This window comes from Talpa europaea (assembly GCF_964194135.1).
Source record: "Talpa europaea genome assembly, chromosome: 1".
NCBI classification, from domain to species: Eukaryota; Metazoa; Chordata; class Mammalia; order Eulipotyphla; family Talpidae; genus Talpa; species Talpa europaea.
This window is the reverse complement of record NC_140073.1, coordinates 44,824,389-44,851,900: the sequence shown is the minus strand read 5'-3', so window position 1 is coordinate 44,851,900 and position 27,512 is coordinate 44,824,389. Positions and strand designations below refer to the sequence as shown.

At 50.1% G+C, this 27,512-nt stretch overlaps 4 protein-coding genes across 6 annotated transcripts; 2 read left to right on the top strand and 2 right to left on the bottom strand.

Moving 5' to 3' along the window:
* Positions 1 to 4,271: 4,271 nt before the first annotated feature.
* ANAPC15 (anaphase promoting complex subunit 15) lies at positions 4,272 to 5,844 on the top strand (the record flags this gene model as incomplete). 2 transcript variants are annotated; one of them, XM_084248963.1, is made up of 4 exons in its annotated part: positions 4,272 to 4,400; positions 4,951 to 5,010; positions 5,283 to 5,420; positions 5,584 to 5,844. In XM_084248963.1, 4 exons carry the CDS (start codon positions 4,281 to 4,283, stop codon positions 5,629 to 5,631), a joined length of 366 nt encoding a protein of 121 aa, XP_084105089.1. In that variant the 3' UTR covers positions 5,632 to 5,844. The 2 variants fall into 2 exon arrangements, with proteins under 2 accessions (XP_084105089.1, XP_084105088.1); XM_084248962.1 differs by having other exon boundaries at positions 4,281 to 4,400; positions 5,572 to 5,844.
* Positions 5,845 to 6,566: 722 nt separating this feature from the next.
* Positions 6,567 to 10,528, bottom strand: LOC311180907 (transmembrane O-methyltransferase; the record flags this gene model as incomplete). The annotated part of the gene is made up of 3 exons (XM_084248948.1): positions 10,157 to 10,528; positions 7,245 to 7,441; positions 6,567 to 6,887 (listed from the first exon to the last, which is right to left on the bottom strand). The coding sequence occupies exons 1-3, from the start codon at positions 10,413 to 10,415 to the stop codon at positions 6,567 to 6,569; spliced, it is 777 nt and encodes a 258-aa protein (XP_084105074.1). The 5' UTR covers positions 10,416 to 10,528.
* Positions 10,529 to 13,613: 3,085 nt separating this feature from the next.
* On the top strand, positions 13,614 to 19,560 carry LAMTOR1 (late endosomal/lysosomal adaptor, MAPK and MTOR activator 1; the record flags this gene model as incomplete). The annotated part of the gene is made up of 5 exons (XM_084241468.1): positions 13,614 to 13,655; positions 17,968 to 18,110; positions 18,361 to 18,438; positions 18,823 to 18,949; positions 19,288 to 19,560. The coding sequence occupies 5 exons, from the start codon at positions 13,614 to 13,616 to the stop codon at positions 19,378 to 19,380; spliced, it is 483 nt and encodes a 160-aa protein (XP_084097594.1). The 3' UTR covers positions 19,381 to 19,560.
* Positions 19,561 to 20,752: 1,192 nt separating this feature from the next.
* On the bottom strand, positions 20,753 to 27,249 carry LRRC51 (leucine rich repeat containing 51; the record flags this gene model as incomplete). Of its 2 annotated transcripts, none has more annotated exons than XM_084244300.1 (4): positions 26,969 to 27,249; positions 22,159 to 22,364; positions 21,139 to 21,287; positions 20,753 to 20,894 (listed from the first exon to the last, which is right to left on the bottom strand). In XM_084244300.1, the coding sequence occupies exons 1-4, from the start codon at positions 27,048 to 27,050 to the stop codon at positions 20,753 to 20,755; spliced, it is 579 nt and encodes a 192-aa protein (XP_084100426.1). In that variant the 5' UTR covers positions 27,051 to 27,249. The 2 variants fall into 2 exon arrangements, with proteins under 2 accessions (XP_084100426.1, XP_084100425.1); XM_084244299.1 differs by having other exon boundaries at positions 22,159 to 22,407; positions 26,979 to 27,249.
* Positions 27,250 to 27,512: the final 263 nt, after the last annotated feature.

The window sequence follows — 27,512 nt, the reverse complement described above, 5'->3', positions numbered from 1 at the left end:
CCTGAAAGCAGCGGGGGATCAGAGGTGCTAGTGTCTGCATATGGACCTGACCAAGTGGAGGGAGTTAGTTCTAAAGAGGTAAATTCAAGGCTAGTAAGACTTAGAAGTGGGGGAGTTTTCTTTTTAGAAACCACTCCAGAGGGACTCAAAATCTGAGTTAGTCATGAGCCAATTGCTCAAAATCTCTGAGATGACCCAGAGTCAAACAAGAGGGGAGATGTGGCAGGTCTGGAAAATTAGGAGAAACCAAGGAAAATCCATGAGGATGGGACCAAATCCACCTGTCTCTCACAAACAAGCCCACACCAAGGCAACTGACACAGGACATATTTCCAGACCATCCTGATTTTGCACAGACTCTCGGTTGCCTGCAAAATCCTGTGTACATCATTCCTGACCTGCTACCCATGTCACTCGGAATTGCAATCATCTTTCTCCTTTAAAGGCCTAAATCTGTGCCATTTCTTGGCAGAAGAATGTTCCAGAGGGTACTTGAAAGAACGCTTTGGAACTTAAAAAATTCTAAAAATTGAAGTGGTGGGTAAAGACTTACAGATTGGGAAGATGGAAAAGTTCTGGAGAGGGATGGTGCAGATGGTTGCACACTTCTTATGTATAAATTAAATGTACACACACACTGAGCAAATGAAATGTTGCAGTGACTCAGAAGTCGTGGGGCTGCTAGGCTTCCCTCTTTTTATTTTTTTATTTATTATTTTTTTAAAGATTTATTTGAGAGGATTCACTAGAGAGAGTGGGGAACAGAACAGGCAGATTGACTGAAAAATACACTGCTGAGGGAAGCAGTGGGCGAGTCAGGAAATATCTGCTGCACCATGTGGGTTGCTCCCTGGCCGGCTGAGGAGATCGTTCTTGTGCTGTGGAGGCTGAGGACAGCTTCATAGGTTGCGTATTAACCCCCGTGCCACCAGGGAGGCCCTTCCCTCTTTTTAATGCAAATCCCTGGAGTCTATCCATGCCACAGTCCTCAGCTGGAAACACCTCGATCCTCTGGCAATGTGAAATTTTGTGGCAAGTAGAGAAGGAGAGCAGGAGGAATGAACTACTAGCATCACTACGGAGCCTAGAATTCAAGTTCAAGCTCAGAATCACTGAGCTGCTTCCTTACTTATGAGGTGGGGACTCTGGTCTCTCGTCCCCTGCTCTGTGAGCAGCAGCACCCTTGGCTCCGGTCACACTAGAGTAGCCACTGCTCATGCTGTCATACTCTGACCTGAGTACATGGTGTCCTCTGCTAGACTGCCCTTTCCTGCTTTATCTTCCTGGAAAACTCTTACTCATCTTCCAAGGCCAGGGCCAATGGCCCCTTTACTGGGAAGCCTTCCCAGCGAATCTGACTTGTCATTCTGTTTTCGGGACCTGAGGGGGTGGGGACCTGGTTTCTTCGTACATGTCTGCTGCATCGTGATCACGAGGAAGTGTCTCCCTTCTTGCTGTGAGCTCCGAGAGCTCTGCGGGCTGGCCCATAATAAGTTTGGGAAAGGTACCACTAGTCCGTCTCCTAGCCCTGGTAAAAAATTAGCATGGCATTTCCTCATTTGCCTATTTTCTCATTTGCGTTAGTGGAGAACACCATCCTCCTATGGAGTGGGCCCTCTGGTCATATTCACTAACATGGTGTGAGGAAATCGCTTGGCTATAGTGGGTGCTAGATAAATGGTCCATTTAGTGGTCTTCTGAGGAAGATCCCCCAAGATCATTTCAGATACCTTCATGTCTTCATTGCCCCCAAGGCTGATCTCCCATCCCCCAACTTCTTCCCCGGCCACCGGAGGAGGGTCCCACATGGTGCGCAGACCTCTCCTGCCGCCCGCTGCTCCCCTCAGCAGTGTACTTCGGTCCTTCTGCCTGCTCTGCTCCCCGCTCTGGCTCTGGTGAATTCTCTCACCCTCCCGCGCTTCTGACTGTACCCAGTGCTTGTATAAACAAACAAACAAACAAACAAATAAATAAATCTTAAAAAAAAAAAATAAAATACACAGGCCTAGGGCCTCCCCGGTGGCACAGCGGTTGAGCGCTCCGGTTCGATCCCGGCTGCTCCCTGGCCACCGTTGGAGGGTCCCACGTGGTGCGCAGACCTCTCCTGCTGCCCGCTGCTCCCCTCAGCAGTGTACTTCGGTCCTTCTGCCTGCTCTGCTCCCCCCTCTGGCTCTGGTGAATTCTCTCACCCTCCCGCGCTTCTGACTGTACCCAGTGCATGTATGAACAAAACAAACAAACAAACAAACAAATAAATAAATAAAAACATGCCTCTATAGTCACCCAACTGTACATAACCTCGAATGCATAACTGAATTGCCAATTTTCAGAGACCAGTGAATGCACAGAAGTTGTGCAGAGTCTGTTTTCTCCACTGGACTGAGAGGTCTTTGAGGGCAAGGATCATGCTCCTAAATTTAACTCCAGCTTCAAGCACAGCCTGGAACGTGGTAGAGACTAGAATATTTTTGTTGAAGGCACACATAAATCACTGCATGCGCCCAAATGGGATATTGTGGGTTAGAGGATCACAGGAGGGGCATAAAATCACCCAATGATTCTGGGGTAGAAGCCGCCTAATTTTCTTGGGACGCCGCAGAACAAACAGTCCTAGTACTACGGCAAGTTACTGCCACTTATTTTTCAGCAGACGTAGGCGAGCAAACACCGCCTGAGGACACGAGGGCAGGGCCGGGCGGGAGAGGCCGATTGGCTGCCACTCCGGGCTGGACCAAGCTAATAAGAGCAGCAGATTTGCATCCCCAGCAAGGGTGTAAACGTCACATCCGGGCTGGTGGGCGGGAGCGAGCAACAAAAGGAGAGCCAAGGCGCATGCGCGTGGCGTGCCCCGGGCCTGGCGGGCGCTTCCGCTCAGGCGGAGGGAAGAGCTTCCGGGTCGCCGCCGGCTATCGCCGCCCGGCGCGGTAAGTACGGAAGCTGGGCTTGGGCTGCTGCCTCCCTGTGCGGTCGTCCCTCCCTGGCCGGGAGAAAACCAGTTACGCTGAGCCGCCTCCTCAGGAGCTCCATGCCCAGGCTCCCTTTAGCATTAAGGGGTGCCGGCTCATTGGGCGCTTCCTCGAGACTCAGCCCCACCCCGCGGGGTCCGTCGCTCATTGGTGCCCACGCCCGTCTCCCAACATTTCTTCCAGTTAATTGGCCTTGCTCAGGCCCCGCTCCTTTTCGCGGTTAGCGTTGCTGCCAAGGCAAATTCCTGTGTGAATCCCGCCCCCTGCCTTCTTCCTGTTGGTCCGCTTCGGATTCATTATGATAATGAGCGAAGAATAGGCGATAGCTTTGCGGCGAGGCCTTGGATGTTAGGAGTCTTGCTCTCTCTGGCCTCTCGCTGCTTCTGGGTCTTGAGGGTGGCTGCTCTTGTGCCTGGTACACGAACTGGAATGCTGAGGTCCACGGAAGGGCAGATAAACTAGGGCAAAATCAGAACTAGACGTAGGTCCTTTGGTCCTGTTATTTCTTCTGCTGCCTCCCTTGGATGTCTTATCTGTCTGGTGCTCGAAATCCCCAGTTACTGTATGATCTAGAGCTAGTCTTTGTCGCTGGGCCTCAAGTTTCCTGTTAGCTGAGAGGTTTAAATTCAGATTGTCTTGCCGGTCAGCTTTTGCAAGTGCTCAATCAGAGTTGAGTTTACTTGTTCATTCACATGTTCGTTCATTCTTTTGTCTGTTTATTCAACCATTGCCTTTAGAATGTCTTACTGAACCACTCGCTAGGAGAACACCGTCCCCACCACTTCCCCAATTTGGTTGTGATTCATGAGAGAGATCATTAAGGGCCTAAATTGGTGATACTGGATGGGCGTGGTATAGAATCAGAGGGGCAAAAAGTAGATTTTAGTGTTTGGAAAAGGTAGAGATAGTTTCAGTAGAGCCTTGCTGCCGCTAATTTTGTAATGCCAGCCTGCATTCTGGATTTCTATCTCCGCACTTGGCTTCCTTTCTCTTCCTTCTTCAGACAGCTTACAAACAGCTTTACTTACCCATCACTTTACTTAATTATATAATGGTGGTGGGGTATAATTGTCATTCCCATTTTACAGATGAGAAAACTGAGACTCAGAGAGGTTAAGTGACTTGGCCAAGGTCAAACAGTAAGTGGTGGAGCCAGGATTCAAATCCAGGTCTGTCTGATTCCCACAGGGGAGAGCTACTTCCTGGCTACCTTCTCTACCCCACCCCCAAATCAAGCTGTTAACTAAATAAAACCCAAAACCAAATACAACTGAGAGCTGGATTTACCTGACCCTTTCCCTCAGTCTAGGAGCCATGTCCACCTTGTTCCCCTCACTCTTTCCCCGTGTGACTGAGACACTGTGGTTTAATCTGGATCGACCCTGTGTGGAGGAGACAGAGCTGCAGCAGCAAGAACAGCAGCATCAGGCCTGGGTGAGTGATGATCTAGCACAATAGTGGAACCTCAGTCAGGGATCCCCTTTCACTGGTTATGACCCAGCCTACTCTGGAGATCTGCCCTGGAGGCACTTTTTGCCCTTAGCTTGGAAGAATTAGGCTGGGATTAGGAGCATTTAGATTCTTATCTAACTTGTTACCCTAATTTGTTGGGCCACCATGGAACCTCTGCACCAGACTGGAGCCCAAGCTCCTGATACTCAGCCCAGGCTCTTTCCCTAAAGCATAGGAAGTAATAATTTTGACTATTTTGAGGACCTAGCAGATGTTATGTTCTAGGCTGATTATATCTCACTTCACTCTCACCATAATCTCACGAGAAAACCAAGGCCCGTAGATTTTCATTAGTTGGATCAAGTTCGTAAGTAAGTAGCAGATGACAGGAGAGAAAGGGAAAATCGTGCTGAAAATTGGAAGTTGTTTTCTCCATACTTGGGGGTCTTCTTGAGGGCAGAATGTGCCGGTCTCATGCCCTGACCTTCTTTACTTGAACCATGGCCCTGCTTTCTTCCCACTTTGACCATAGCTCCAAAGCATCGCAGAGAAAGACAACAACCTGGTACCTATTGGCAAGCCGGCCTCAGAGGTGAGTGGCTCTGCGGACTGAGAGATAGGGGGTCCAGGATGGGCTGAGCCTCTGATTCTGAAGATTCTACCTCTGACCCCAGAGCAGCTGTGATCCTCAGCTCTGGTATAGGCCAGAAGAGGGGGTGAGTGAGTGTCAGGTCCAGCACTAAGATCCTGCAAAACATGCACCAGGGTTATTCATTGGCCCTAGAGAGGGCTCCAATTGGGCCAGGCCTTGAACGGGGTCCAGGCAGGCCCATAAAGCCTGTGGGCTCTTCCCTACCTCATTAGCACTATGATGACGAGGAAGAGGAAGATGAAGATGATGATGAGGATAGTGAAGAGGACTCAGAGGATGATGAGGACATGCAGGACATGGATGAGATGAATGACTACAATGAGTCCCCTGATGATGGCGAGGTCAATGAGGTAAGTGGGGTGTGGGGAGGGCCTCTGCTCCTGGGCCCTTGCCCTAACCTAACCGGTGATCCAGGGGTAGAGAAACTCTGGATCCAGCTAATGGCAGGATCTGTTACTAGGGCTGGCTGGGTGGCTGAGACCCCTCCCCACCCACACCCAGCCTCCTCTCCAGGTGGACATGGAAGGCAACGAACAGGATCAGGACCAGTGGATGATCTAGGAAGATAAGGCAGGGCAGCCTCAAGGAGCTTCCAGGCCTGCCCAGCCTACCCTGAACTTCCTGCAGAACCAGCTGATTGCTCCAGTGCCTGAAAGCTCACCCTTGGGCACCTCCTCGGCTGCTGCCAGGACCTGATCTCCTTGGCTCCTTCCAGGTCAACACTCTGCCCTTGAATCTCCAGGGCCTGAGCCTACCGTGTCTTTTTGAATGATACCTTACCCCTTGGTTGCCAGGTCTAATCTCTTTCTAATTCTCTTTAATAAAGACACAGGACTGATCTTTTTTTCCCCCCACATCTATTCCTTGTTTGTTGGTGAGACCAAGAGGTATCCAGCATCTTTTGAGCTTTGGGGAGAGGGCACTCCAGGGACTTTGGGCAAACCTAACTGGTCATGTAGGCTGGGGCTAGGAAAGGCCAGGGTGGTCCTGGCCCTGGGCTAAGGCTTCTTTGTCATTTCCTCTGGCCCAATTTGCACCCAGCCATTCTTGCCAGGCCTCTCAGTGTTCACTTTTTCATCCAATCCCACACAGGATGGCATGGGCTGGGCAGGGGAATTTTGTGACACCCAGAGCTGAGAGGTCCCTGGAACCTTTCTCACTAGATTCCTCAATGTTGAGAGTGGCTGAAATCTCAGAGCAGGGCAAGGACTCCCATGGAGGCCCCCATTCAGTGACTCAGCTGTGTTGGGAGCTCAGCCACTTGCCTGTCAGTCCATGGCTCTTTCTGGAAGCAGTGGACCAGTGGACCAAGCAGCCTGAGAGAACTTTATGTCTCATATCAGTGTGGTGCCAGAATGGGGCAGTGGGGGAGGGGACCTCCTCAGCCCTGAGCCCAGCATGTATCAGTCCACTAGCAGGAGGGGTAGGTATGTTCTGATGTCCTTGCTTGGGGATGGGGATTTGGGGACAGTAGTAAGTATGCATGGGCCTGGACCTCAGCCAGGTCCTGCATAGGTGAGCTGGGCTATGCCATCCTTGATGGCAGGGAAGTCTGGGAGGCCAGTGTGGTGGAGGCGGCAGCGGTAGCGGCCACAGCTCTTGACATATTGCAAAAATCGAGGTGCACCAGGGAAGAGCACATGGTCAGCTAACACAGTGGCCCCAGCAGGCAGCAGAGCATGGGCCTCCAGCAGCTGCAGGTCCCGTAGATAACATCGGGGCCGATGTGCCAAGAGCACCAGGTCTGCCCGACTCAGCTTGTGCTGGGTTCGTAGGTTTGGGATCACCTCCTCTGAGCTACCCACGATGAGCTCCACCTGTTGGAATGGGAAAATATCAGGATTGGTAGTATTGTGATTTCCTTGATTTCCTTCTGTCAGTGAAGAAGCTGAGATGCAGAGAGTAAGTGCTTTGCCCAAGAGTACACAGCTAACAAGCAGACTAAGGTGTGGACTCAGATTTACTAGGCTCCACACACCTTCCTCTTAATCGCTTTTTTGTCATCCACAGAAAATATGTGCAAATGACTTGGAAGAGGAGAACAGAAGCTCAAACCCTTCAGGTTGACATCTCCTAGACAGAAGTGCTTCCTTCGATTCCCCCATGAGAAGGCCTGGTTAGGGCAAGGCCTGGGCTAGCTGAGAAGAGACCAGACTGGGGAGGTAAGGGCTCACCGTGTGCTCATCAAAGCCAGCTAGCCGGATGAGCTTTTCAGCCACTGCTGCTGTGTGGGGGTTCCGTTCCACAGTGAGAAGGCGACTGTCCGGGGGCAGGGCGCGGGCTATAAGCAGTGTAGAGTAGCCATAGTGAGTGCCCAGCTCCAGCACACAAGCAGGGGCCTTCTCCTCCACCAGCTGCATCAGGATCTGACCTGTGGGGGGAGATGGGCATGGTCCTTGATAGAAAAAGCTCTCAAATGCTCACCTGCCTCATTGAAACCCCCAATCAGCTGGGGTCTCATCTTGGATTATAGCCCCAACTGCCCCATTGGGCCCCCTGCCCCTCTAGGTTTTCCTTCTTCAGTCCAGTCTCCTACCAGCCACTAGGAATCTTTCTAACAAATGAATACCTGATCTCTATGATTCTAAAGGCCTTTGGTATAGAACGTGGGATCCTCAGCTTGACATTTAGGACTTTCTTTTACCTAAGCATATCCTACCTTTCCAATTTCAGCTCTCAATTCTTCCTACCTGTAGCTTGTATCACAGCCATCCCAAACAGAATCAACCACGCTGACTCATTCCTTCAGGTTATATTTATATATGTGGCTGCCTCTGCCCTTCTCCATCCTACCCTCCTTCTTCCATCTGCTTGGTCAACTCAAAAGTAATTCTAGGCTCAGTTCAAATGTCAGTTCCTCCAATAGGGGCTAGGCAGAAGCCAGCACTACCAGGCTTCTGAGAGACCTTTGCTAGGTTTGCTAACATTTTGTTTACTAGAACTTCCAGTTTCATTTCCCCTTGTCTTGCTCATTGAGTATCTTTCTCACCTTGGAATTGAACAAATTTTTTTTTTTTAGGATTTATTTATGCATATAAGAACAGGGGTACAGGCCAGACATGTGGGGGGTGAGAGAGATCACCAGAGACAGTGGGGAAGAGAATAGGCAGATTGACTGAAATACACTGCTGAGGGGAGCAGCAGGCGAGGCAGAAGAGGTCTGCTGTGCCATGTGGGTCACCTCCCTGGCCAGGGATTGAACTTATGCCGCAGTGGCTGCCGATAACCTCATAGGCTGAGTCTTAACCCCTTATGCACCAGGGAGGCTCCTAATTTCTTTTCTTTTTTTAAGACTTATTTATTTACAGAGGAGTGTGTGTGTGTGTGTGTGTGTGTGTAGATTCACCAGAGACAGAATGGGGAGCAGAACAGGCAGATTGACTGAAATACACTGCTGAGGGGCGCAGCAGGTGAGACAGGAGAGATCTGCCTCGCCACATGGGTTAGCTCCCTGGCCAGGGGTTGAACTTGTGCTGCAGTGGCTGCTGATAGCTTCACAGAGCTGAGACTTAACCCCTTGTACCACCAGGAAGACCCCTGAACTAATTTCTTTTTTTCTGTCAAAGATTTATTTATTTATGCATACAAGAACTGGGGTATAGTTGCGGGGGCAGAGGCGCGTGATAAAGAGTTGTCCCCCCCCCAAAAAAAAAGAACTGGGGTACAGGCCAAAGGTATGGGGGTGAGAGGATTCACCAGAGTGGGGAGCAGAGCAGGCAGACTGACTGAAATACACTGCAGAGGGGAGCAGCAGGTGAGACAGAAGACTGCTGTGCCATGTGGGTCTCTCCCTGGCCGGCCAGGGATCGAACTCGTGCTGCAGAGGCTGTGGACAGCTTCACAGTGCTGTGCTTAACCCCCTGCACCACCAGGGAGGCCCCTGAACTAATTTCTTAAATAAGCACTTGTGCTGGGAGCTGGGAATTAGACAAATCCAGACAGACAGCTCCCCTGAATGGGATGTAAGAGCCCCTTTGGTGGGGGAGAAAAAACCCAACATAGATAATTAAAGTTACAGGTTATGGGCCTCCCTGGTGGTGCAGGGGTTAAGGACAGTGCTGTCAAGCTATCGCCAACCACTGCAGCATGAGTTCGATCCCCGGCCAGGGAATTACCCACATGGCACAGCAGACCTCTCCTGTCTCACCCCTCAGCAGTGTATTTCAGTAGCTCAGCCTATTCTGCTCCCCACTCTCTCTGGTGAATCCTCACCCCCTACACCTCTGGTTTACACCCCAGTTCTTGTATGTATAAATAAAACTTTTTTTTTAAAGCAGTGTATTTCAGTATATCTGCCTGTTATGTTCCCCATTCTGTCTCTGGTGAATCCTCTCACTCCCCGCACCTCTGACTTACACCCCAGGTCTTGTATGCATAAATAAATCTTTTTAAAAAAAATATAGTTATAGGTTATGTGCTGAGATGGTCGTTCCCCTGTGTTTTAGGCCTCCACTGAGGTCTGTACTTGTGGCTTATTCATCTTATAGTTCACTTCCCAGTGGCCTCTACCTTTTTTTTTTTTTTTAAGATTTATTTATTTATGCATACAAGAACTGGGGTACAGGCCAGAGGGGCAGGTGGTGGTGGTGAGAGGATTCACCAGAGTCAGAGCGAGGAGCAGAACAGGCAGACTGACTGAAATACACTGCTGAGAGGAGCAGCGGGCAAGACAGAGAGGTCTGCTGTGCCATGTGGTTTTCTCCCTGGCCAGCCGGGGATCGAACTCATGCTACAGAGGCTGTGGACAGCTTCACAGTGCTGTGCTTAGCCCCTTACGCCACCGGGGAGGCCCGGCCTCTACCTTTTACCCCAGCACCTAGCACATGCCTGGTACAAAAACAAAAAGGTGGCAATTGCCACTATCTTTGTTAGTATAGTGGTGAGTATCCCAACCTAAAAAAAGTGACAATAAATGTTTGCTGGATGAATGAATGATTTTGCACAGTCCCTTCATTTCAAGAAAAGAAAAAGACCCAGAAAAGATCAAGAACCTGTCCAATTCACCTAGCAAGATAATGGCAGATCCCAGATCTTTCTTCACCATCTTGGGGGTACTTCCTAGAGCAGGAGGCTAGGAAACACTGACCTTTGACAGGCCCCATGTGGCCCAGGTACTCGCAGTGGCTGCTCCAGTGGTCCATGGTGGTGAGGATGTGAGCGGGGTCCCCAGGCAGGGCATGGGTGAGCACATAGCTGAAGGTCCGCTCCTCAATCCGCAGCCCAGACAGGCAGTCACGGAGGCTCCGCAGCAAGACTGTGCGCACCAGCAGCCGGAAGTAGTGCCGGTACCGCACCAGCAGTGTCACCACCAGTGGCAGGAAGGCCAGTGCAATTGCAGGGGACATGATTCCTTCCTGGGCCCTGGGGTAGAGGGAGGCAGGAAAGGAAACCCACACCTGCCATGAATGCTGGCCTCACCAGCAGCGATGATTATTCCTGTTGCTTACAAACTGGCTCAGAAAGGCTAAATCTGCCACCCAGAGTCACATAGCAGAACTAGGATTTGAATCCAAGTTGGTCTGATTCCAAACCCATATGCTTCCAAGGACTTCGTGCTAAGTTTAACTACCCCAAACCACCTCTTCCCACTTTTGACCTCTGGTCCCACCTTCACTTGCTCCCTTTCCCCTTCTCCCTTGTTTCCCCTTGTCTCTATTATTACCCCTTCTTCTGGACCCTTCCCCAGTTCCCCTCTAAAATATCTTCCTTCCACCCTACCCCTTGCTTGTTTGGTCTCCTCTGATCCATTACTGTGTAGAAAAAGAGCACATCTTTGTGGTCAGAAACCCTTTTATTGTCATTGTGCTCTGCCTCAGTAAAAGGCAATCAAAACACTTATTCTTGGGCCTCCCTGGTGGCACAAGGGGTAAGAGGCAACCTATGAAGCTATCTGCAGCTGCTGCAGCATGAGTTCCATCCCCGGCCGGCCAGAGGACTGCCCACATGGCCCAGCAGACTTCTCTTGACTCACCCACTGTTCCCTTCAGCAGTGTATTTCAGTCAATCTGCCTGTTCTGTTCCCCACTGTCTCTGGTGAATCCTCTCAACCCTGCACCTTTGGCCTGTACCCTAGTTCTTGTATGCATAAATAAATCTTTTTAAAAAACACTTATTCTAGGGCCTCCCTGGGTGGCATAGCAGTTAAGTGCTGGGTTGCGTGGCTGCCCACAGCCTCTGCAGCGCCAGTTTGATCCCCGGCCACCGGTGCGGGTCCCACAAAAAAACAAACAAACAAACAAACAAAAACACAAAACACTTATTCTATAGGGAGTTAGTTCTATAGTCCTTTCTACCCTGACTCCCTCTATCTGGCCTTCCCTGGAGATGGGAGGAGTCCTTGATTCTGCACTTCTCCAGTCCTGTCTTTCTCACCTGCATTCCCCTTGTCTGTTCTTGCTCAGAATTACCTTCACAAGCATATATGCAGTACATACTCTTCCCCTCTGCCCCCGCCCCGTCCTCTTATGAGAGATAAGTGCCGTCTATTTTCCTGGGCCATCCTCCCCTTCAGATCTGACCCTTGCAGGGCCCTTGGAGACTAAAAATGAAACTAACCATGCATGGATGGGTGAGTGATGGTGAGTCTGAACTGGTGTGCTTGGGAACCCACTCTCAAAGACCCTGCTTACCTGGGCTAGAGGCTCCTGTTTGGGGAAGATCGGAGCATAGGACAAGAGGGGGAGTCCTTGGCCAGGGAGAACCCTGAGACTGCTGAACCTGCTCTCAATAATTGATGCTGAGGCTGCTGTTGTCACCTGAGACCTGCAGTTCAAGTTACCAGCCACAGGAACAAGCTAGAGCCGACTCCTACCCTTCAGGAGCTTTCAAAAAGTAGATGTAGAACTACTGGATTTGGTGATTTTTACTCCAACCCTTTGGATCAGAATGTGGAGCACAGTGTGAGCCAAGGTAATGGGGAGGCTATAATTTATTCAATTCAAAATTCATGTTTTTTCTAAGCAAGTGCCAGGACTTGTATCACAAAGAAGCATCAGAACCTGTCCCTATCCTTCAGGAATTCTGTATTTGGTAGAAGAGACATGCAGGAACAGAGAATACTATTTAATGTGATCACTAGAATGGCTGCTCCATGAATACAGGGACTTTTGGCTACTTTGTGAATTGCCACATAGTCAGATAAAAGTGTGTGGGACATTGCACACACTCAGTATATGTCTGATTCAATAAGTAAATTAATCAATACTGGATAATTAGTACAGGATGCTTGAGATGCCCAAAGAATAAGGTCAAAGGAGGAAATTGGAGGTTTGTGTAGAGTCCTGAAGACACATGGCACAGGGGAGACAGTGTGCTATGCCACATGTGCACAAGTTCAGGAAAATCAGGAAACTACAAGTAATTTCTCTTTGGCTGGTGAAATGTGCCCTCAATACCCCAGCCCACTCCCTTGCTCACTCTAGTGGGCATCAGGTGTCTGTCTGACTTTGCAAAATCTTTTTTTAAAGTTTTTTAAAAAAAATTTTATTGCGTAGAACAATTGAGATGTAGGTCAGAGGTGCTGGGGGGTGAGAGGATACACCAGAGACAGAGTGGGGAGCAGAACAGGCAGATCTATTGAAATGCACAGCTAACGGGAGCAGTGGGCAAGACAGGCGAGATCTGCTGTGCAATTTGTGGGTAAGCTCCCTGGTAGGGGATCGAACTCAGGCCTTTGTGGTGATAGCGGAGACTTAACCCCTGGACCACCAGGGAGGCCCCCTCTGCAAATCCTTAATGACAGACTTGGACCTCTGTTTAGGGATCAAGGGAAGACGCTGGGAAGGTTCTAAAAAAGCACCGATGGTCAGCTTTGTGTATTAGATCTCTGTGAACAGGCAGCTGTGTAAACAGGCAGGATTAAAGAGAAACGCCCCAAGGCAAGATCAGTAAGGTGGTCTCTCCTCTACTAGGATTGAGCTGCACTCCGCTTCAGTATAAGGTCCCTTCTTCCAGAAAGTCTAAGACTCCAAGTACAGGTTGAAAATTTTGTTGGAAACTACGGAGTCTGTGGCCCCCAACTTGGTGCAGGTTATTTTAGGCTTATGTGTGTCCACCCAGATACTCTAGGAACGTTGATGCTGGGTCCCATTCGCCTTTTGCATGCTATTTAGGAGGGCGTATCCTGACGGCATTTGCTGTAAGTTCTCTCACTGGCCCATAAGGTAGCCTGGCAGTCTCAAGCCCCACTAATAAAACCCATAGAAGGGTCTGCCGGCCCCCAAGGTGAGGCTCAGACCATCCAGGACCGGGAAACGATTGAAGTCACATGACCCGACCCGCCCATTCCTCCCCTCACGTGTTCGCTTCTTGTCACGCCAGGCGCGCGGCGCGCCTTCCCATTGGTCGAGGGTGATCACGCGGTGTAGGCAGGGCCGGAAGTCCTGCGGCCGCGGCAGCGGCCTTAACGAAGCGGCTCTGGGAAGGGGTAGGCGCGGGGGTGGTGGTTGCTTGCGGGAGAGAGCCACACGTCATGTGACCGGAAGGGCTCCTGACGGACGCCGTCCCTCCTCCGCGCGGCCTGAGTGCCCGGCCCGACCCCGGCCATGGGGTGCTGCTACAGCAGCGAGAACGAGGACTCGGACCAGGTGCGGCCGTGGCGGGCGGGGCTCGGGAAGGAGGGCTGAGTCCCTGAGGCATGGGTCCCCCCAAAAAGCTTGCAGAAGAGGGGAGTCGACTGCGGGGCTCACTGAGTACGGAGGCCCGAAGGGGACAGATTACGGAGGAGACGCCGGGCCGGGTTCCTATCTGTTAAAGCCCCAGTCTCTCCACACAGTCCCCGCTGTGCAGTGGGCAAGCCGCCCGTCCCGCTGCCTCCCAGCCCTGCCATCGCCCTACCTTCAAACCTTTACAGCTTCAGGGACCCTCGTTCTAGGTTCCTGGGAAGAACCACCTGCCCAGCTTCCTGTACCTTCCCTGTGTTTGTGTTAGCGAACTTTGTGCATCCATTGTAGAGGTGGATAAGCTGAGGCTCTGAGTGAGTTTATCCCGAGATAGATCAATAATTTGTATTTCCTCTCAGTGCCTGGGGCTGAAGACGGAAGGTCGCCGGTGGTCTGGCCTCAGAGAAGGCCTCTGGAAGGAGGTGGCATTTGAGTTGGCCAGTGAAAGGCTTAATAGACATGATGAGGACATCGGGACTTGTGGGCAGTTGTTTGGGAAGCAATAAATTGGGTTTAACACTGGCTGTACCGAGGAAGGGTGGCGGGGAGGTTGGGGAGCTCAGTTTGGCTTGCCTTCGTGCAGCTCCGCCGGAGATCTCAGGGTTCCTGTAGCTAAAGGGGTGTTTTACCTGAGAATTTGTAGATTTGATCCCTTACGGAAAGGTTTAGGCTGCAGAGATTTGTACAGTTTTAAATTCTCCCTCTTCCTCTTGATGCATTCTCACTTCTCCCCACACTTTAATCCCTGCCCTGCCTGTCTCGCATTCTTTGAGGAGGGGGAGACCTTTTCAAGACAGAAGCCTCAAACTGTTGGCAGTTTCATTGCCTCTAAACCTGGGTTCTACATTTCAGCGCATAGGAGACACCCAGAAGGTTTCCAGGAAGTAGCTCACAGTCTAGTGGAGAAGATGGATACAAAAATGGATTTTGTCACTGATATTTAGGAAGTAGGTTTTTCCTCACTGACTCACATGACCCTGTTTTGGGTTGAGGACTTAAGTTTAGGAAAATGCCATTTATATGGGAGGTTTGGGTGGCTTGTGGACCTTATTGATTCTCCAGACACCCAATAAACACAAACTCCTTTTCCTATGTCAAATATCTCTCACTTTATCCCAACCTATTAGTGATCCTTCCAATATCCCTGCCAACTGGGGAAGCCGTGGAAATGTGCAAAAATTGTCTCTTAAAGCACAGTAAGGACTCTCAAAAAGGATTAATGCCTTATGAGAAAGGTCACCAGTTTCTTGTTAGAGAGTTGGGCTTGCTGCTGACATGAATCTCCACCATCCCCTTGATGGGCTTGCACTTCTGTTTCTAATTTCCAGAGACAGTGCTTGATCAGTGCTGGGTGATTTGAGGCTTTATGTGATAAAGGCCTATTTAGAGTGTCTATGAGCCATATCCATTCACTATCCCACAGTCCCTCTTTCAAGTCTGGGCAGACCCCTCTCCCACTCTCATCTCTGCCCCTTTGTACATACAACACATTTAAAGATGAAGGGAAAGTTCCAAGAGGGTGATTCAGCCCAGCCTAAGTGTTTTGATGCCAAACTATGTGTTTTATCCATTGGGCCAAGCTGACTCCTGTTGTGTCCAGGTAGCTAGTCATGTGCAGGCCACGGATGTGTCTGTGCTGGGACAGGCAGTGAAACGTTGACTCCTGGGTTGACATTGATTCACGGACAAACCTTGGTGTGAAAAACCTCCTCCTTGCCTTTTTTTTTTTTTTTTTTAAAGATTTATTTATTTATTTATTTATTCATTTATTCATTTATACAAGCACTGGATACAGTCAGAAGCGCGGGAGGGTGAGAGAATTCACCAGAGCCAGATCGGGGAGCAGAGCAGGCAGAAGGACCGAAGTACACTGCTGAGGGGAGCAGCGGGCGGCAGGAGAGGTCTGCGCGCCATGTGGGACCCTCCTCTGGTGGCCAGGGAGCGGCCGGGGATCGAACCAGCGCAGCAGAGGCTGCAGGCAGCTTCGCAACCCAGCGCTCAACCGCTGCGCCACCAGGGGAGGCCCCTTGCCTTTTTTTTTTAAGATTTATTTATTTTATACAAGAATCGGGGTACAGGCCAGATGCGCGGGAGCATCAGAGGATTCACCAGAGACAGAGCAGGGAACAGAACAGGCAGACTGATGAAATACACTGCTGAGGGAAGCAGCGGGCAAGACAGGAGAGGTCTGCTGTGCCATGTGGGACCCTTGCCAGCCGGTCGGCCGGGAGCAAACCGGTGCTGCAGAGGCTGCCGACAGCTTCACAGCGTGGCACTCAACCACCTGCGCCACCAGGGGAAGCCCCTCCTTGCCTTTTGAGGGGGTGAGGTGATGTTATTTGTCCACTCTGATGGGAGTAGCATGGCCTTTCCTGGGAGTCTAGGTCTCAGTAAAACAAGCTCGTTCTTGAAGATCCCCTGATAGGGGAGACATTGCCCTGTCCGGTAGGAAGATGTGTCCTAAGCGGGGTTGGGGAAATTTAGACCCATAACCAGCAAACTTAGACTTCATTATGGAGCCTGCTTTCCTTAGAGATAGTTTAATCTTTGCAAGCATTTTGTCCTTCTAGCCCTTTTATTCTTAGCCTGTGTTTTAGGGAGGAGGAAGGATGTCTAGAAAGTGAAAGGTGATGGGACTCTGCCTACAGCTTCTGTTTCAGGCTGTTGGAAACTTGGGCAACACAGACTTGAGAAGGAAAATGTGAAAAGGCTCGTCTGCTTAGGGTGGGGCAGGCAGGGCAGGAGGAAGTGGTCCTCTGTACAGAGAGTTGTGGATAGGGGAACTGGAAGCCTGGGTTGAGAAAGTCTGTGGTGGGAGCTGAAGGCCCAGAGAGGAGGCCTAGGAGTCTGGTGGTCTGGCATTGAAGATCGTGAGTCACTTTTAGCCAGGGTGGGTCCATTGTCCTTGGTTTTGTCCTGGGCACCCATTGTTCTTCATGGCTAGGAGAGAAACTCGCAGGTTTGCTCATCCAATTCATAGCTGGCACAAAGGCAGCGGGGATTCGCAGGTGATGGGCACAAGTTAGGATCATATCCAGAAAGTTTGCAGTAGATTAGAACAAGAGACTAAAACAGGTCAAGGAGAAACACATAGAACTATCAAGACCAGGAGACTCACTCTGGCCCCAGGTTGGTCCTGGAGGATGCGATTATCAGCATGGCTGGCACCAGCAAGGCTGCTGCAAATCAACGACGCCACAGAACTGGAGCTGTGGTGACTTGGTGAGGAAGGGTATAGCTCTACCATTAGTTTGGCTCAGGAAACACCACATTCACCAAGTTTGGTTCTGGGATTCTTAGGCAAAGAGAGCATCAGAGGAGAGGGGGGACCTGAGTGTGGAAGGGACCTGTCCTCAAGGGAGCATGCTTGAACTGCAGGACTTAGGCTGCAGCTGGGACTCCGACCCTAAGATAAGATGAGGAAAGGCCTTTGAGAAGTTGGGCTTGCTTTCCTTTGGGGCCTCGAGCCTCCCCATCCTAGGGGCAGATGGCCTTGCTGGTGGGGGAGGGGGCCTGGATCAGGAGGGCTATTTTTTTTTTTTTTTTTAAGATTTATTTTTATTTATTTATTTTATACAAGCACTGGTACAGTCAGAAGCGCGGGAGGGTGAGAGAATCCACCAGAGCCAGAGCGGGGAGCAGAGCAGGCAGAAGGACCGAAGTACACTACTGAGGGGAGCAGCGGGCGGCAGGAGAGGTCTGCGCGCCATGTGGGACCCTCCTCCGGTGGCCGAGGAGCAGCTGGGGATCCAACCGGCGCTGCAGAGGCTGCGGGCAGCTTCGCAACCCAGCGCTCAACCACTGTGCCACCAGGGAGGCCCAGGAGGGCTATTCTTGGACTCCAGACTTACATCAGCCCCCCCCCCCCCCCCCCCCGCTCTACTCCTCACTCCTTTGGTTCGCAGCCTCCAGTATCCTTTCCTCATCAGGTGCTGAGCTGTTTTCTAAAGCTTCAGAGCTATTACCGAGTACCTGCTTTGTGCTTCTGTCCATCCTCTCAACGCCTCTAACCTTGCTTGGTTCTACTTTAATTCATCCTAGACACCAACTCAGCTGAGCTCCTAATCGCAGGCAGGAGCTGAGTCTTATCTGACATTGCATACAGTTGGGCACTTGGGGTATTCTTAATAAAAATAAATTTTGGTGCTTAAAGGTCAGAGCTGGGCTGAATGGAGAGCCCAGGAATGGCAGGTTGGATTAAGGGCCCTGGTGACTTCTCCCCCATGGCCTCTCCTAGGACCAAGAGGAGCGGAAGCTGCTGCTGCCTAGCAGCCCCCCAACCAAAGCCCTCAATGGAGCTGAGCCCAACTACCATAGCCTGCCTTCTGCTCGCACAGACGAGCAGGCCCTGCTCTCCTCCATCCTTGCCAAGACAGCCAGGTGAGCATCATAGGACCGAGCCTGGGGCAGAGCTCCTCCGTCCATTTAAAGGCTGGTTTGGAGGTAGCTAGACCCAGAAATGAGGAATGGGACAAGGTCAGTGGGGAGAGGTCCCTCTAGACTCAGCCCTGTTCTAGTGGGCAGGTGGGGATACTGGTGTCAGAAAGCCCTGGAGTTGGTGCTTGGCAGAGAGTCTTGTCTGTCTCCCTCAAAGTGTGTACCATGTGCTCTTTGCCTCCTTTCTCCAAAGCAACATCATCGATGTGTCTGCTGCAGACTCCCAGGGCATGGAGCAGCATGAGTACATGGACCGGGCAAGGCAGTACAGGTCAGTTCCTTGCTAGTTTGGGTGCCTACCCAAGTAACTTGGGCTATTTGGGCTCTACCCCCACCACCACCACCACTGGCCAACCTCCCCTCAAGTCCTGCTTTGGATCCTGGGTCCTAGTCCAGGTTTCTTATCTGTGTGTAGCCCAGGCCTTGACCACAACCACCTGGACGCCTCAGTAAATGTTGCTGTCAGCCCTGTTTGCGTGGTGGCACTCCAGGGTGTAGAGGGAAAGGGAGGTGGGGCCAGAGTGAATTTGTGGTTAGCTAAGCACCCCTAGTACACCTCCTCCCCCCATTCTCTGGCCCGAGGGAGGGAGGCTGACCTGGGCTAGGCAGGACAGAGCAGACTGTTGCCTAACTACACCCCTCCTCCTCTGGCCAGCACCCGCCTGGCCGTGCTGAGCAGCAGCCTGACCCACTGGAAGAAGCTGCCGCCGCTGCCGTCTCTCACCAGCCAGCCCCACCAAGTGCTGGCAAGTGAACCCATCCCCTTCTCTGACTTGCAGCAGGTGAGCCTCCCCTTATCCTGCCCCCAATATCCTTCCTACACTGCAGGGGTGTGGAAGGGGTTCAGCCTCCCTGTCTGAGGAGGTAGGGAAGTGGTGGTAGGGAGCCTTCTAACTTGAGGGCTCTGGCCCACTTCAATCTGACATTTTAATCTTTTTTTAACCTTTACTCTTTCCCCTTTTTGTTCTTTTTTTCTTCTGTCTTTTCCATTCTTGCCTTTCTCTTTGACATCTATTCCCAATCCCCCTCCTCTTTCACTGTCTAATCTCCCTCCCCTGCTTTCTGGTCCTCCTTTCTTACTGTGCTCTCTGTTCCTCTCCGCCCTGGTCCTTTACCGCAGGTCTCCAGGATAGCTGCCTATGCCTACAGTGCACTTTCTCAGATCCGTGTGGACGCAAAAGAGGAGCTGGTTGTACAGTTTGGGATCCCATGAAGAGAGGAGGGGCCTTGGACAGCTCTTCTTCTCCTCCCTTCACCCCATCTCCACCTTGCGCCTGCCCTGGCCCCCAGCCTCACTGCGGCTTATACAGTACCCTAACCTGCTACTAATCACGTGGAAGAATGTGGAGGAGGAGAAGAGTAAGGCTAAAGCCTGAGCAAGTGAGGATGGAGCAAGGGGAGGGTAGAACCATTTGAGACTGGCCTTTGAAGCCTGGCCAGGGGTGGGGTGGGGGTCAAAGGACAGGACCTGCTAGGTCCTTACTGTCACTGGGAAGGTGGAGGTACCACAGTGAGGTGATCACTGGGGGTCTTTGGGGGCCCTCTTCCCACTTTCTCTTGGCCTCACTCCTGTTCCCCTCTCCCTGACTTGGTGCTCACTTGCACCTCACTAGGGTTTGTGACCAGGGTCTGGACAAGCTTGAATTTGAATGAATTGAGTTTGTATTTCTAGCACCCTGGGTTTTTACATGTTTGGGGGTTTTTCTTTGGTTTTGTTTTGGTTTGTCACCCTCGATAAAGGAAGTATATTCATCTGTGTGCTGGTTCCAGCCCCTCTGTCCTGCCCACCACACTCCCATTTACTTCTAACTTCTCCAGAGTCTGCAGAGCAAAATGAATGAGGGAGCTGTCTTCCAGGGACATTAAGAAGAATCCAAAGGATAAGGGTTCAGGGCCCCCAGGTCTTAGCTGAGACTCGGCCTGAATTGACCTCATGTTGGATTTTAAAACTATACTTATCCTTTCTCCAGTAGTGGGAACACCATCAAAGCTGAACAAACTTGAGTCTGAGGCAGCTGTCACTGTTGGGGATCCTGTCTCAGACTCAGTGGAATTACCACCAAGCCCAGGATTGGGAGTGAGAGGTGCAGGTAGACCAGGAGCACTTGATAGGAAGTCAGCAAGCAATGTTTTCAAGCAAAAAATTCTATTAAATGAAATCTTAAGCCAGAATCTCAACATATAGAACAAGTGAGAGCTGCTCTGATCTGATTGAAGTGAGGGTTCAGAGATCAGTCTTTCTCCTTGGCCTTCTGATGAGACCTCTGAAGCTTGTTCACAGAACCTTGGTGCTCTGAGGAATTTGGATATCTGAGCTGAAGCCTCAAAAGGGGCCCAAGAGAGATTAGGTAAGTGTCTAAGGCCATACAGTGAACCCAGGCCTTCTGTGTCCCAAGCTGACAGACTTTCAATTCCATTGCCTCCCACTTCAGTGAAATGGTAAGAACAGAGCTGCTGGCAGTTGCCTGAGTTGGAGGACATTTTACACAGTACAAGTGACTTCTAACTTGCAGAAGAGCTTAACTATTTATTGTCCAACATAATGACCATCCTCAGGCCTATAGGACTGCCAGGGTCCAGTAATGTCAGAGTGCATTCTGCTTGATCCGGACCTTCTTGGGCTTGATGTTCATACGTTTCCATACTTCGGCAGTGGTCCGGTCTGCTTTGGTGACTCCACTGAAGTCAAACGTGGTGATACGGGGCAGGAAGCACAGCACATACTGCCTGTGGGAAAGACTCCAGATGGGGCCCCACCCCCCAAGAACTCCCTTCTCACTCCACCAGTTGCTGCTGTCTACCCTGACTGCAAGAAATGGAGGGATTCAAGTTGTTTGGTGGAGGCTGAGTTTACCCTGATTGATAGCAGGGAGTGATGAAACATCTCTACTCCCTTCCCTGGTTCAATCATGGCAGAAGGATGGTCTTAGGGAGCCCAGCTAGAGTGCAGCTTCAGGGGCAGGGCACTTACCTATACCCCTTCTCTTCCTCTACGGGGTTCCCATGGAGTGTTAGGCTTCGGAGCCGAGGGAGGACAGCCAGCTTATTCACTTCTCCCAGGTTATGGATGCTGTTGCCATGAAGATAGAGGACACTCAGGTTGAAGAAAGTTGTCAGGATCTGTTGGAGAAGGAAATCAAAAGCCTGACTGGGTGGGGTGCCAGATCTGTGTTCAGGACCGACTAGCCAGAGAAGGAAGAGTTTGGGGAGCAACTTGCCCCGTCCCACCAGCCATACTGGGTGACTCAAGCCTAGTTCCATTTATTTGTCTTTGTAGGGATATGGGGGCAGGAGGTTTGGGTCTGGATCCTAGCATAGCCATTGTGACTTGCCAGGCATCTGTCTAGGCTTTCCTGCCTCTTCCTGAGCCTAGTTGTCCCTTCACTGAAGGCCTTTCCAGATTCTGTCGCAACAGGGCACAGGGGCACAGAGCTTCATGCTAGGTACATGAGAGAAGTCTTTAAAATAGTGAATTGAGATCACTGTGCAGAGGGAATGGTTTCCAAGTCATGCCCTAGTTCTTCGCGCCTCATATGGGCGGCCTGGACAGGAAGGAGGTAGTTTTGTTTATCTTGTAAGACTTGAGTCTGAGTTTACTGAGAGTAAGTGCTGAATTTCTACTACATATCTCTTCCATGGGAGGCACGGTTGCTACCTGATGATGAGAACTACAATTTTACTTCTGTCTCCTATGTGGTAGTTGGTTTTCATATCCTCATTTAATTCTCACAAAACCTTTATGATGCTGGCATAAAATCCTCATTTTTCAGCAGGGTGGCTAAGGTTTTAGGTTAGGTGTCTTGCCCAAAGTCACACTATCAAGTAAGAGGCAAATCTAGGAATTTGAACCTCCATCTGAGTCCAGAGTCATGTGCTTTGCATGGCACCGCGCTACCTCACTGCTTTGATAAAAGGTGAGAGGTGGGCAGACTGGAGATGGACAAAGTGGCTTTAGGCCACTCTTACTGCACTCCCAGGGCTACAGACTCACAGGGTCAATGGAAGTCAGGTCATTAAAGGACAGGTCAATCCAGGCCAGGTTCTCTGGATGCTTCAGCAGCTGTGAAACCACACGGTTGAAGTCTCTCAGGTCACTGAGGACATTGTTGTTCAGCCACAGGGACTGGGTGAGTGACTTCCCCGACTTTGAGTGCTTTAGTGGTCGTAGTCCTGACCTTGGCTCCTCGCTTATCATATCTGTGGGAACAGAATTAGATGTGGGTATGTTAACTTTGCTTTTCTGGTTTTGGGCATGATAAGGGACACATTTGTGACTTAAACTGTAGCTGGAGGGGCTGGCAGGGCCATAGTCCCATCTTTGAGTCCAGAGGCATTCTAGCTGCTGGCTGTCATAGCCCTCAGTAATCTGAAGAGGCTTGGGCTAAGATGATTTCCCATCCAAACTCTTGGTTTGAGTCGCGTGGTCCTCATACATTTGGTATCATTGGGTCCTCTATACAGTACCCATGTATCTATATGGGGAGGAGGGAACAGAAGTACTTCCATCTTATAGATGAGGAAACTTAAGAGCCCAGTTAATGGGCTTGAACCAAGAGGATGATGACAAATGCCAGATTTACTCACTGGTAGAACTCTAGAATTCACTTCAGTATGATGGATGGCCTCTTTTCCATTAATGAGCAAATTTGTATGTGGCTGATACTGGGCGTACAATGGTGAACAAAATGAATATGTGTCAACCTCTGTATGAGTAACAGGGCAGGGATCAAACAGTTTATGCCTCGGAGGAGCTCATGTGGGGTGCGATGTGTTATAGTTAATAGTTATGGAAGCAATGTGTTATAGTTAATAGTTATGGAAGCACAGAAGGGGGGCTCCTGACCCAGTCTGGGAGCTTAAGGATGTTTTCCAGTGAAAGTGAAACCTGAGTAGGATGTCGCTGGATTAGGAGGTCAGTGGATTAGGAGGCAAAGAAGAGTGGAGAGGAGAACAGCACGCGCAAAGACAGAGGTATGGAACAGCATAGACATGGGCATGTGCTGCACAAGATGCATGAGGGGGAAAAGGACTAGGAGCCTAAGGTGCCAATCTGAAAATCTTGAGAACTTTATCCTCTAGATGATGGAAGCCACTGGAAAGTTTTAAGCAGGGGAGGTGGCTCCTACTTTCAGAAAGATCATTGGAGTTTAGTGTTGAATACAGACTTCAGGGAGTGGGTGGAATTGGAAGACCAATTTGGCTCTTAAAGTCATGCAAGTAAGACAATTAATCAGTATGACTACTTGATTGACTATATGTAAGGGTAGAATAATATTTTTTTTCTAAAAAAGATTTATTTATACAAGCACTGGGTACTGTCAGAAGCGCGGGAGGGTGAGAGAATTCACCAGAGCCAGAGCAGGGAGCAGAACAGGCAGACTGATGAAGTACACTGCTGAGGGGAGCAGTGGGCGGCAGGAGAGGTCTGCGCGCCTTGTGGGACCCTCGCCTGGTGGCCGGGGATCGAACTGGCGCTGCAGAGGCTGCGGGCAGCTTCGCAACCCAGCGCTCAACGCTGCACCACCGGGGAGGCCCAGGGTAGAATAATATTTAAGGATGTTGCTCAGATTCTTGTTTGGGTGACTGAGTGAATGCTAGTTCTCTGAACTGAGAGGAATTAGTTCAGGACTGGCCTTGATGTGTCAGGCTCACATGGTTTGAAGAAGGAAAAGCCAAGTAGGCACTTGGATATGAAGGTATGAAGCCCAGGAAATACAAACTTGAGAATCAGGGTCTACAGTTAGGAGAATAGATGCAATTCCTCAAGGTAAGTGAGAATGGAGAGGAGAGACAAGGAGGGAGGGAGGTCCATTAAAGAAGTTACTGAATAATTGGGAGGATAGGGAGAACCAGGAGAGGTGGTTTTAAAGATGCTCAGGAAGTATAAGAATGAGCTTTATGGAGATAAGGGCTGATAAATAATTTTGGCAACTCAGAAGTCCCTGATGGCCTGGGTAAGGGCTGTTTCAGTGAAAGGAAATGGAGATAGTAGCGCCATTAAATGAGTTCAAGAGAGAAGAGAAGGGAAGGGAGTATAATCAAGGCAGCATAAACAAACGTCTTCAAAAAGATTGGCTGAGGAGAGAACAGGCAATAGAATGATGTTAGAATCCATCAGAATGGAGCTTCCCTTCCCCCACCAGCCATGCCTCCCCCACACCCCCACTTTTTTTTTTTTTTTTTTTTTTTAAATTAGGTCTAGAGAGAGTATGGCCCTCCAAACTCAGAAGTCAGTGGCAGAGCCAGAACCAGAAACCAACTCTGGCTGAGGTGACTATATTTTTCCTATTGCCCCTATACCTTTGATTACTGATCTAAGCTACCTCCAGGGAAGGAAGTATTTAGTACTTGCCATCCTGGCCAGGTGTCTTCACCCTTCCCTCAGCTCACGCTGCATGCACTTCAACTCTTCCATCCCTACCCAAGGTTAACAGCCTCTCCTCAGCTGCAGGTCAGGCGGCATCCACCAGATGGCGCTCTGCCTTAGCGCTGGAGTAAGCAGACCCCACAGCTAGTGTCTGGAGGAGTGGGGGCAGGGGTAAGGCAGACTAGCAGGGCAGAGTAGCCCAGCACATTAATAAACTCCTAGTCCAGTCCCCCAGCTTCACATCTCCTGTGAACACTGAAATGAAATGACAAAGTAAAGGTCAAACTAAGCTAACATGGACCAGCATGCAGATGAGAGCAGCTTGGGGAATGCCAAGTACAGGTGATCCCCAGCTCAGAGGGAGCCACTGGTAGGAAGGGATTGTCTGACACGTGAGGTTGCCCAGGGTTCCTGTTCAAAGGATATCCAGGCTGCTACAGGCTACTGCTCTCCACAGACTCCATGGGGCACTGCACTGCCTAAGGATTTATTGAAGCTGCCTTATTCAGAGTAGGCTGAGGTCTGGAAACTGAGCCACAAACTTCAACACTCACAGAACTAGGGATTCTCTAATCCCAGGGAAAACAAGTTCCTGTTTTCATCTCTCTGAAGAGTTCGCATATAACCTTTGACATGTGTCACTAGTAGTGCAGGAGTTAGATGAGAACATCCTTGTATCATTCCCCATCCCATAATTGAAGGGGTTGGTAGATGTATGGTAGGTAGAGGACGCCCTTAACATTGTAGGTTTGTGAGCATAATTTTTTCTTTTTAAAAGATTTATTCATGCATATAAGAACTGGGGTATAGGCCAAATGTGTGGGAGGGTGAGCGGGTTCACCTGTGACAGAGTGGGGAACAGAACAGGCAGACTGACTGAAGTACACTGCTGATGGGAGCAGCGGGTGAGTCAGGAGAGGTCTGCTGCGCCATGTGGGTAGCTCCCCAGCTGGCCGGGATCAAACCCACGCTACAGACGCTGCAGACAGCTAGAAGTTAAGAGAACTATGGGTAGAAGTAGTATAGATTGGATACCTTTGAAAGTAACTTCCATTTCAAATTCTGTGATCCATTTGTCTACTAATTTTAGCAAATAATGCATCAAGTATCTCTAAACTCTATCCTGTCCTCTAACCTCAGTTTTAAGTATTTTATTCTGTAAGCTTTGGGGAAACTGAGGGGACTGGCCTTTGGGGGCTTAGATGTGCCTTTCCTGCTCCCATTCCCACAGCACTCATCAAAGACCACAATGCCTGGCATGTATGTATACAACACACACATTTATAAATGCCTAATAAATAGGTGCTCAATAAATATTTAACTATTGAATGAAGGACAGGGCATCTGAGCAGATTATATTTTGTGCTATGGAGTTATCCTTGGTTGTAGTAGCTTGTCTTTCCCTCATTCTGAGGACTCCATGGAGGGCAGCTACATCTCTGGGTAGGTAGGAGCCATACTTCCCTTCTCTGTCACCTCAACTATTTGTGCACATAGTCATTATTGCATCCAACACCCTTGTGGAACATGGACTGTATCCACCAGATGTTGTGCATAATGAAGACTGTGGTCAGTGGGCTTGTGCTAGAGAGAGCAAACATGGATTTGATGGCAACCCAAGTAGTACCCCCTAAACCCAAGCCAAGGCTAGCACACGGGTAACTAGGAGCCTGCTTCCTTGACTCAAAGGTAGCTGCCAATTGCCTAAGAGAGAAGCCCAAAGCCAGATACTGGACTAGGATATATGTATGCCGGCCTGTGTCCTGTGATGGTGGGTAACAGAAGCCAGGGATAGCAGAACTCCCCTGAGAAGCACACTCTCTGGAGAATAAGAGGTTGCTGTCCCTTCCTTGGGTACAGCTGCCCATGGAATGTAAAAAATGAGAATGAGCACGGGTAGTGCTGGAATCTGCAATAAGTGGGTGATGGGATAAAGTTGGATATGACTGGAATGAATATAAAATTTGTCAATAAGTGTCTAACTGGAAACCTGCCAGGTTGTTCCTAACAAGATCCCACATTTTACCAGTGATAAGAGGAGACAGGGTTCTGCTGATTTCGGGGACTCTGCAGTAGCCTGTTTGCATTAGCATCTTCCTCTCTTCAGGTGAAAACATAACAACTGGCTGGCTGACTGGCTTCCCAGGTTTTTTCCACCTGACATTCCTGCTGTGAGCTTGGTTTCTTTTGAAAGTATCAGTTACCCTGAAAGCTCCCAGTTTCCTTACAGATTTCCTTCTAATTTTTGAAAGGGTCAAACCCTTCTCCCACCTCCCTAGCCCTTACTTCTCAAGGAGACAATGACAATAGCAACAAACCTGCAAGCAATATGGGAAGGATCTCTTTAGGTTTTTAAATAGAAGACTGGTTTCCCCACGGGGACGAATACCTAGCCTGCTCTCATGAGCGGGGGTGCTGTGCGCTGTGGGCTGACCTTGAATCACGTGGATGCTTCGGAAAGAGTAGTCAAGAGGGGGCTCTTGCACCGAAGTGTTCATATAGTCCCGTTTGCTCATAGCTCAGGCCATCATTTGTCAGGTGTAAGCGTGGGCCCTGTGAGTCCGGGTTCAACCTGGGAGGACAGAGAAGGGCTGGTGGTGTAGGTACAAGGAGCGTCCACCCTCAGTTGTTCCCGTAGCCCTCCACCCCTGCCTTCTACCCTCCACTACTCCAGCCTCGCCTGGCTGAATTGCTCTTTTAAGATATTAATCACAATTCCTCATATTTGTTGGGCAATTTCTACTTCTCAGAGCACCTTTATATTCCGTAGAGCTCATCTGATAAATTTTAACACCCACTTCTACTTTCCAACAAAGAAACTGAAACCCCAGGGTGAAAATACTTGCCCAAAGTTAAGTGGGTGAGTCAGTTGTGGACTGTAATCACATGTCCTGAATCCTACTCTGAGGCCCTTTCTGCTACTCCACAGAAGTTACCATGGATGCTGTCTTCATACCTACCCTCTAGTGACATCAACT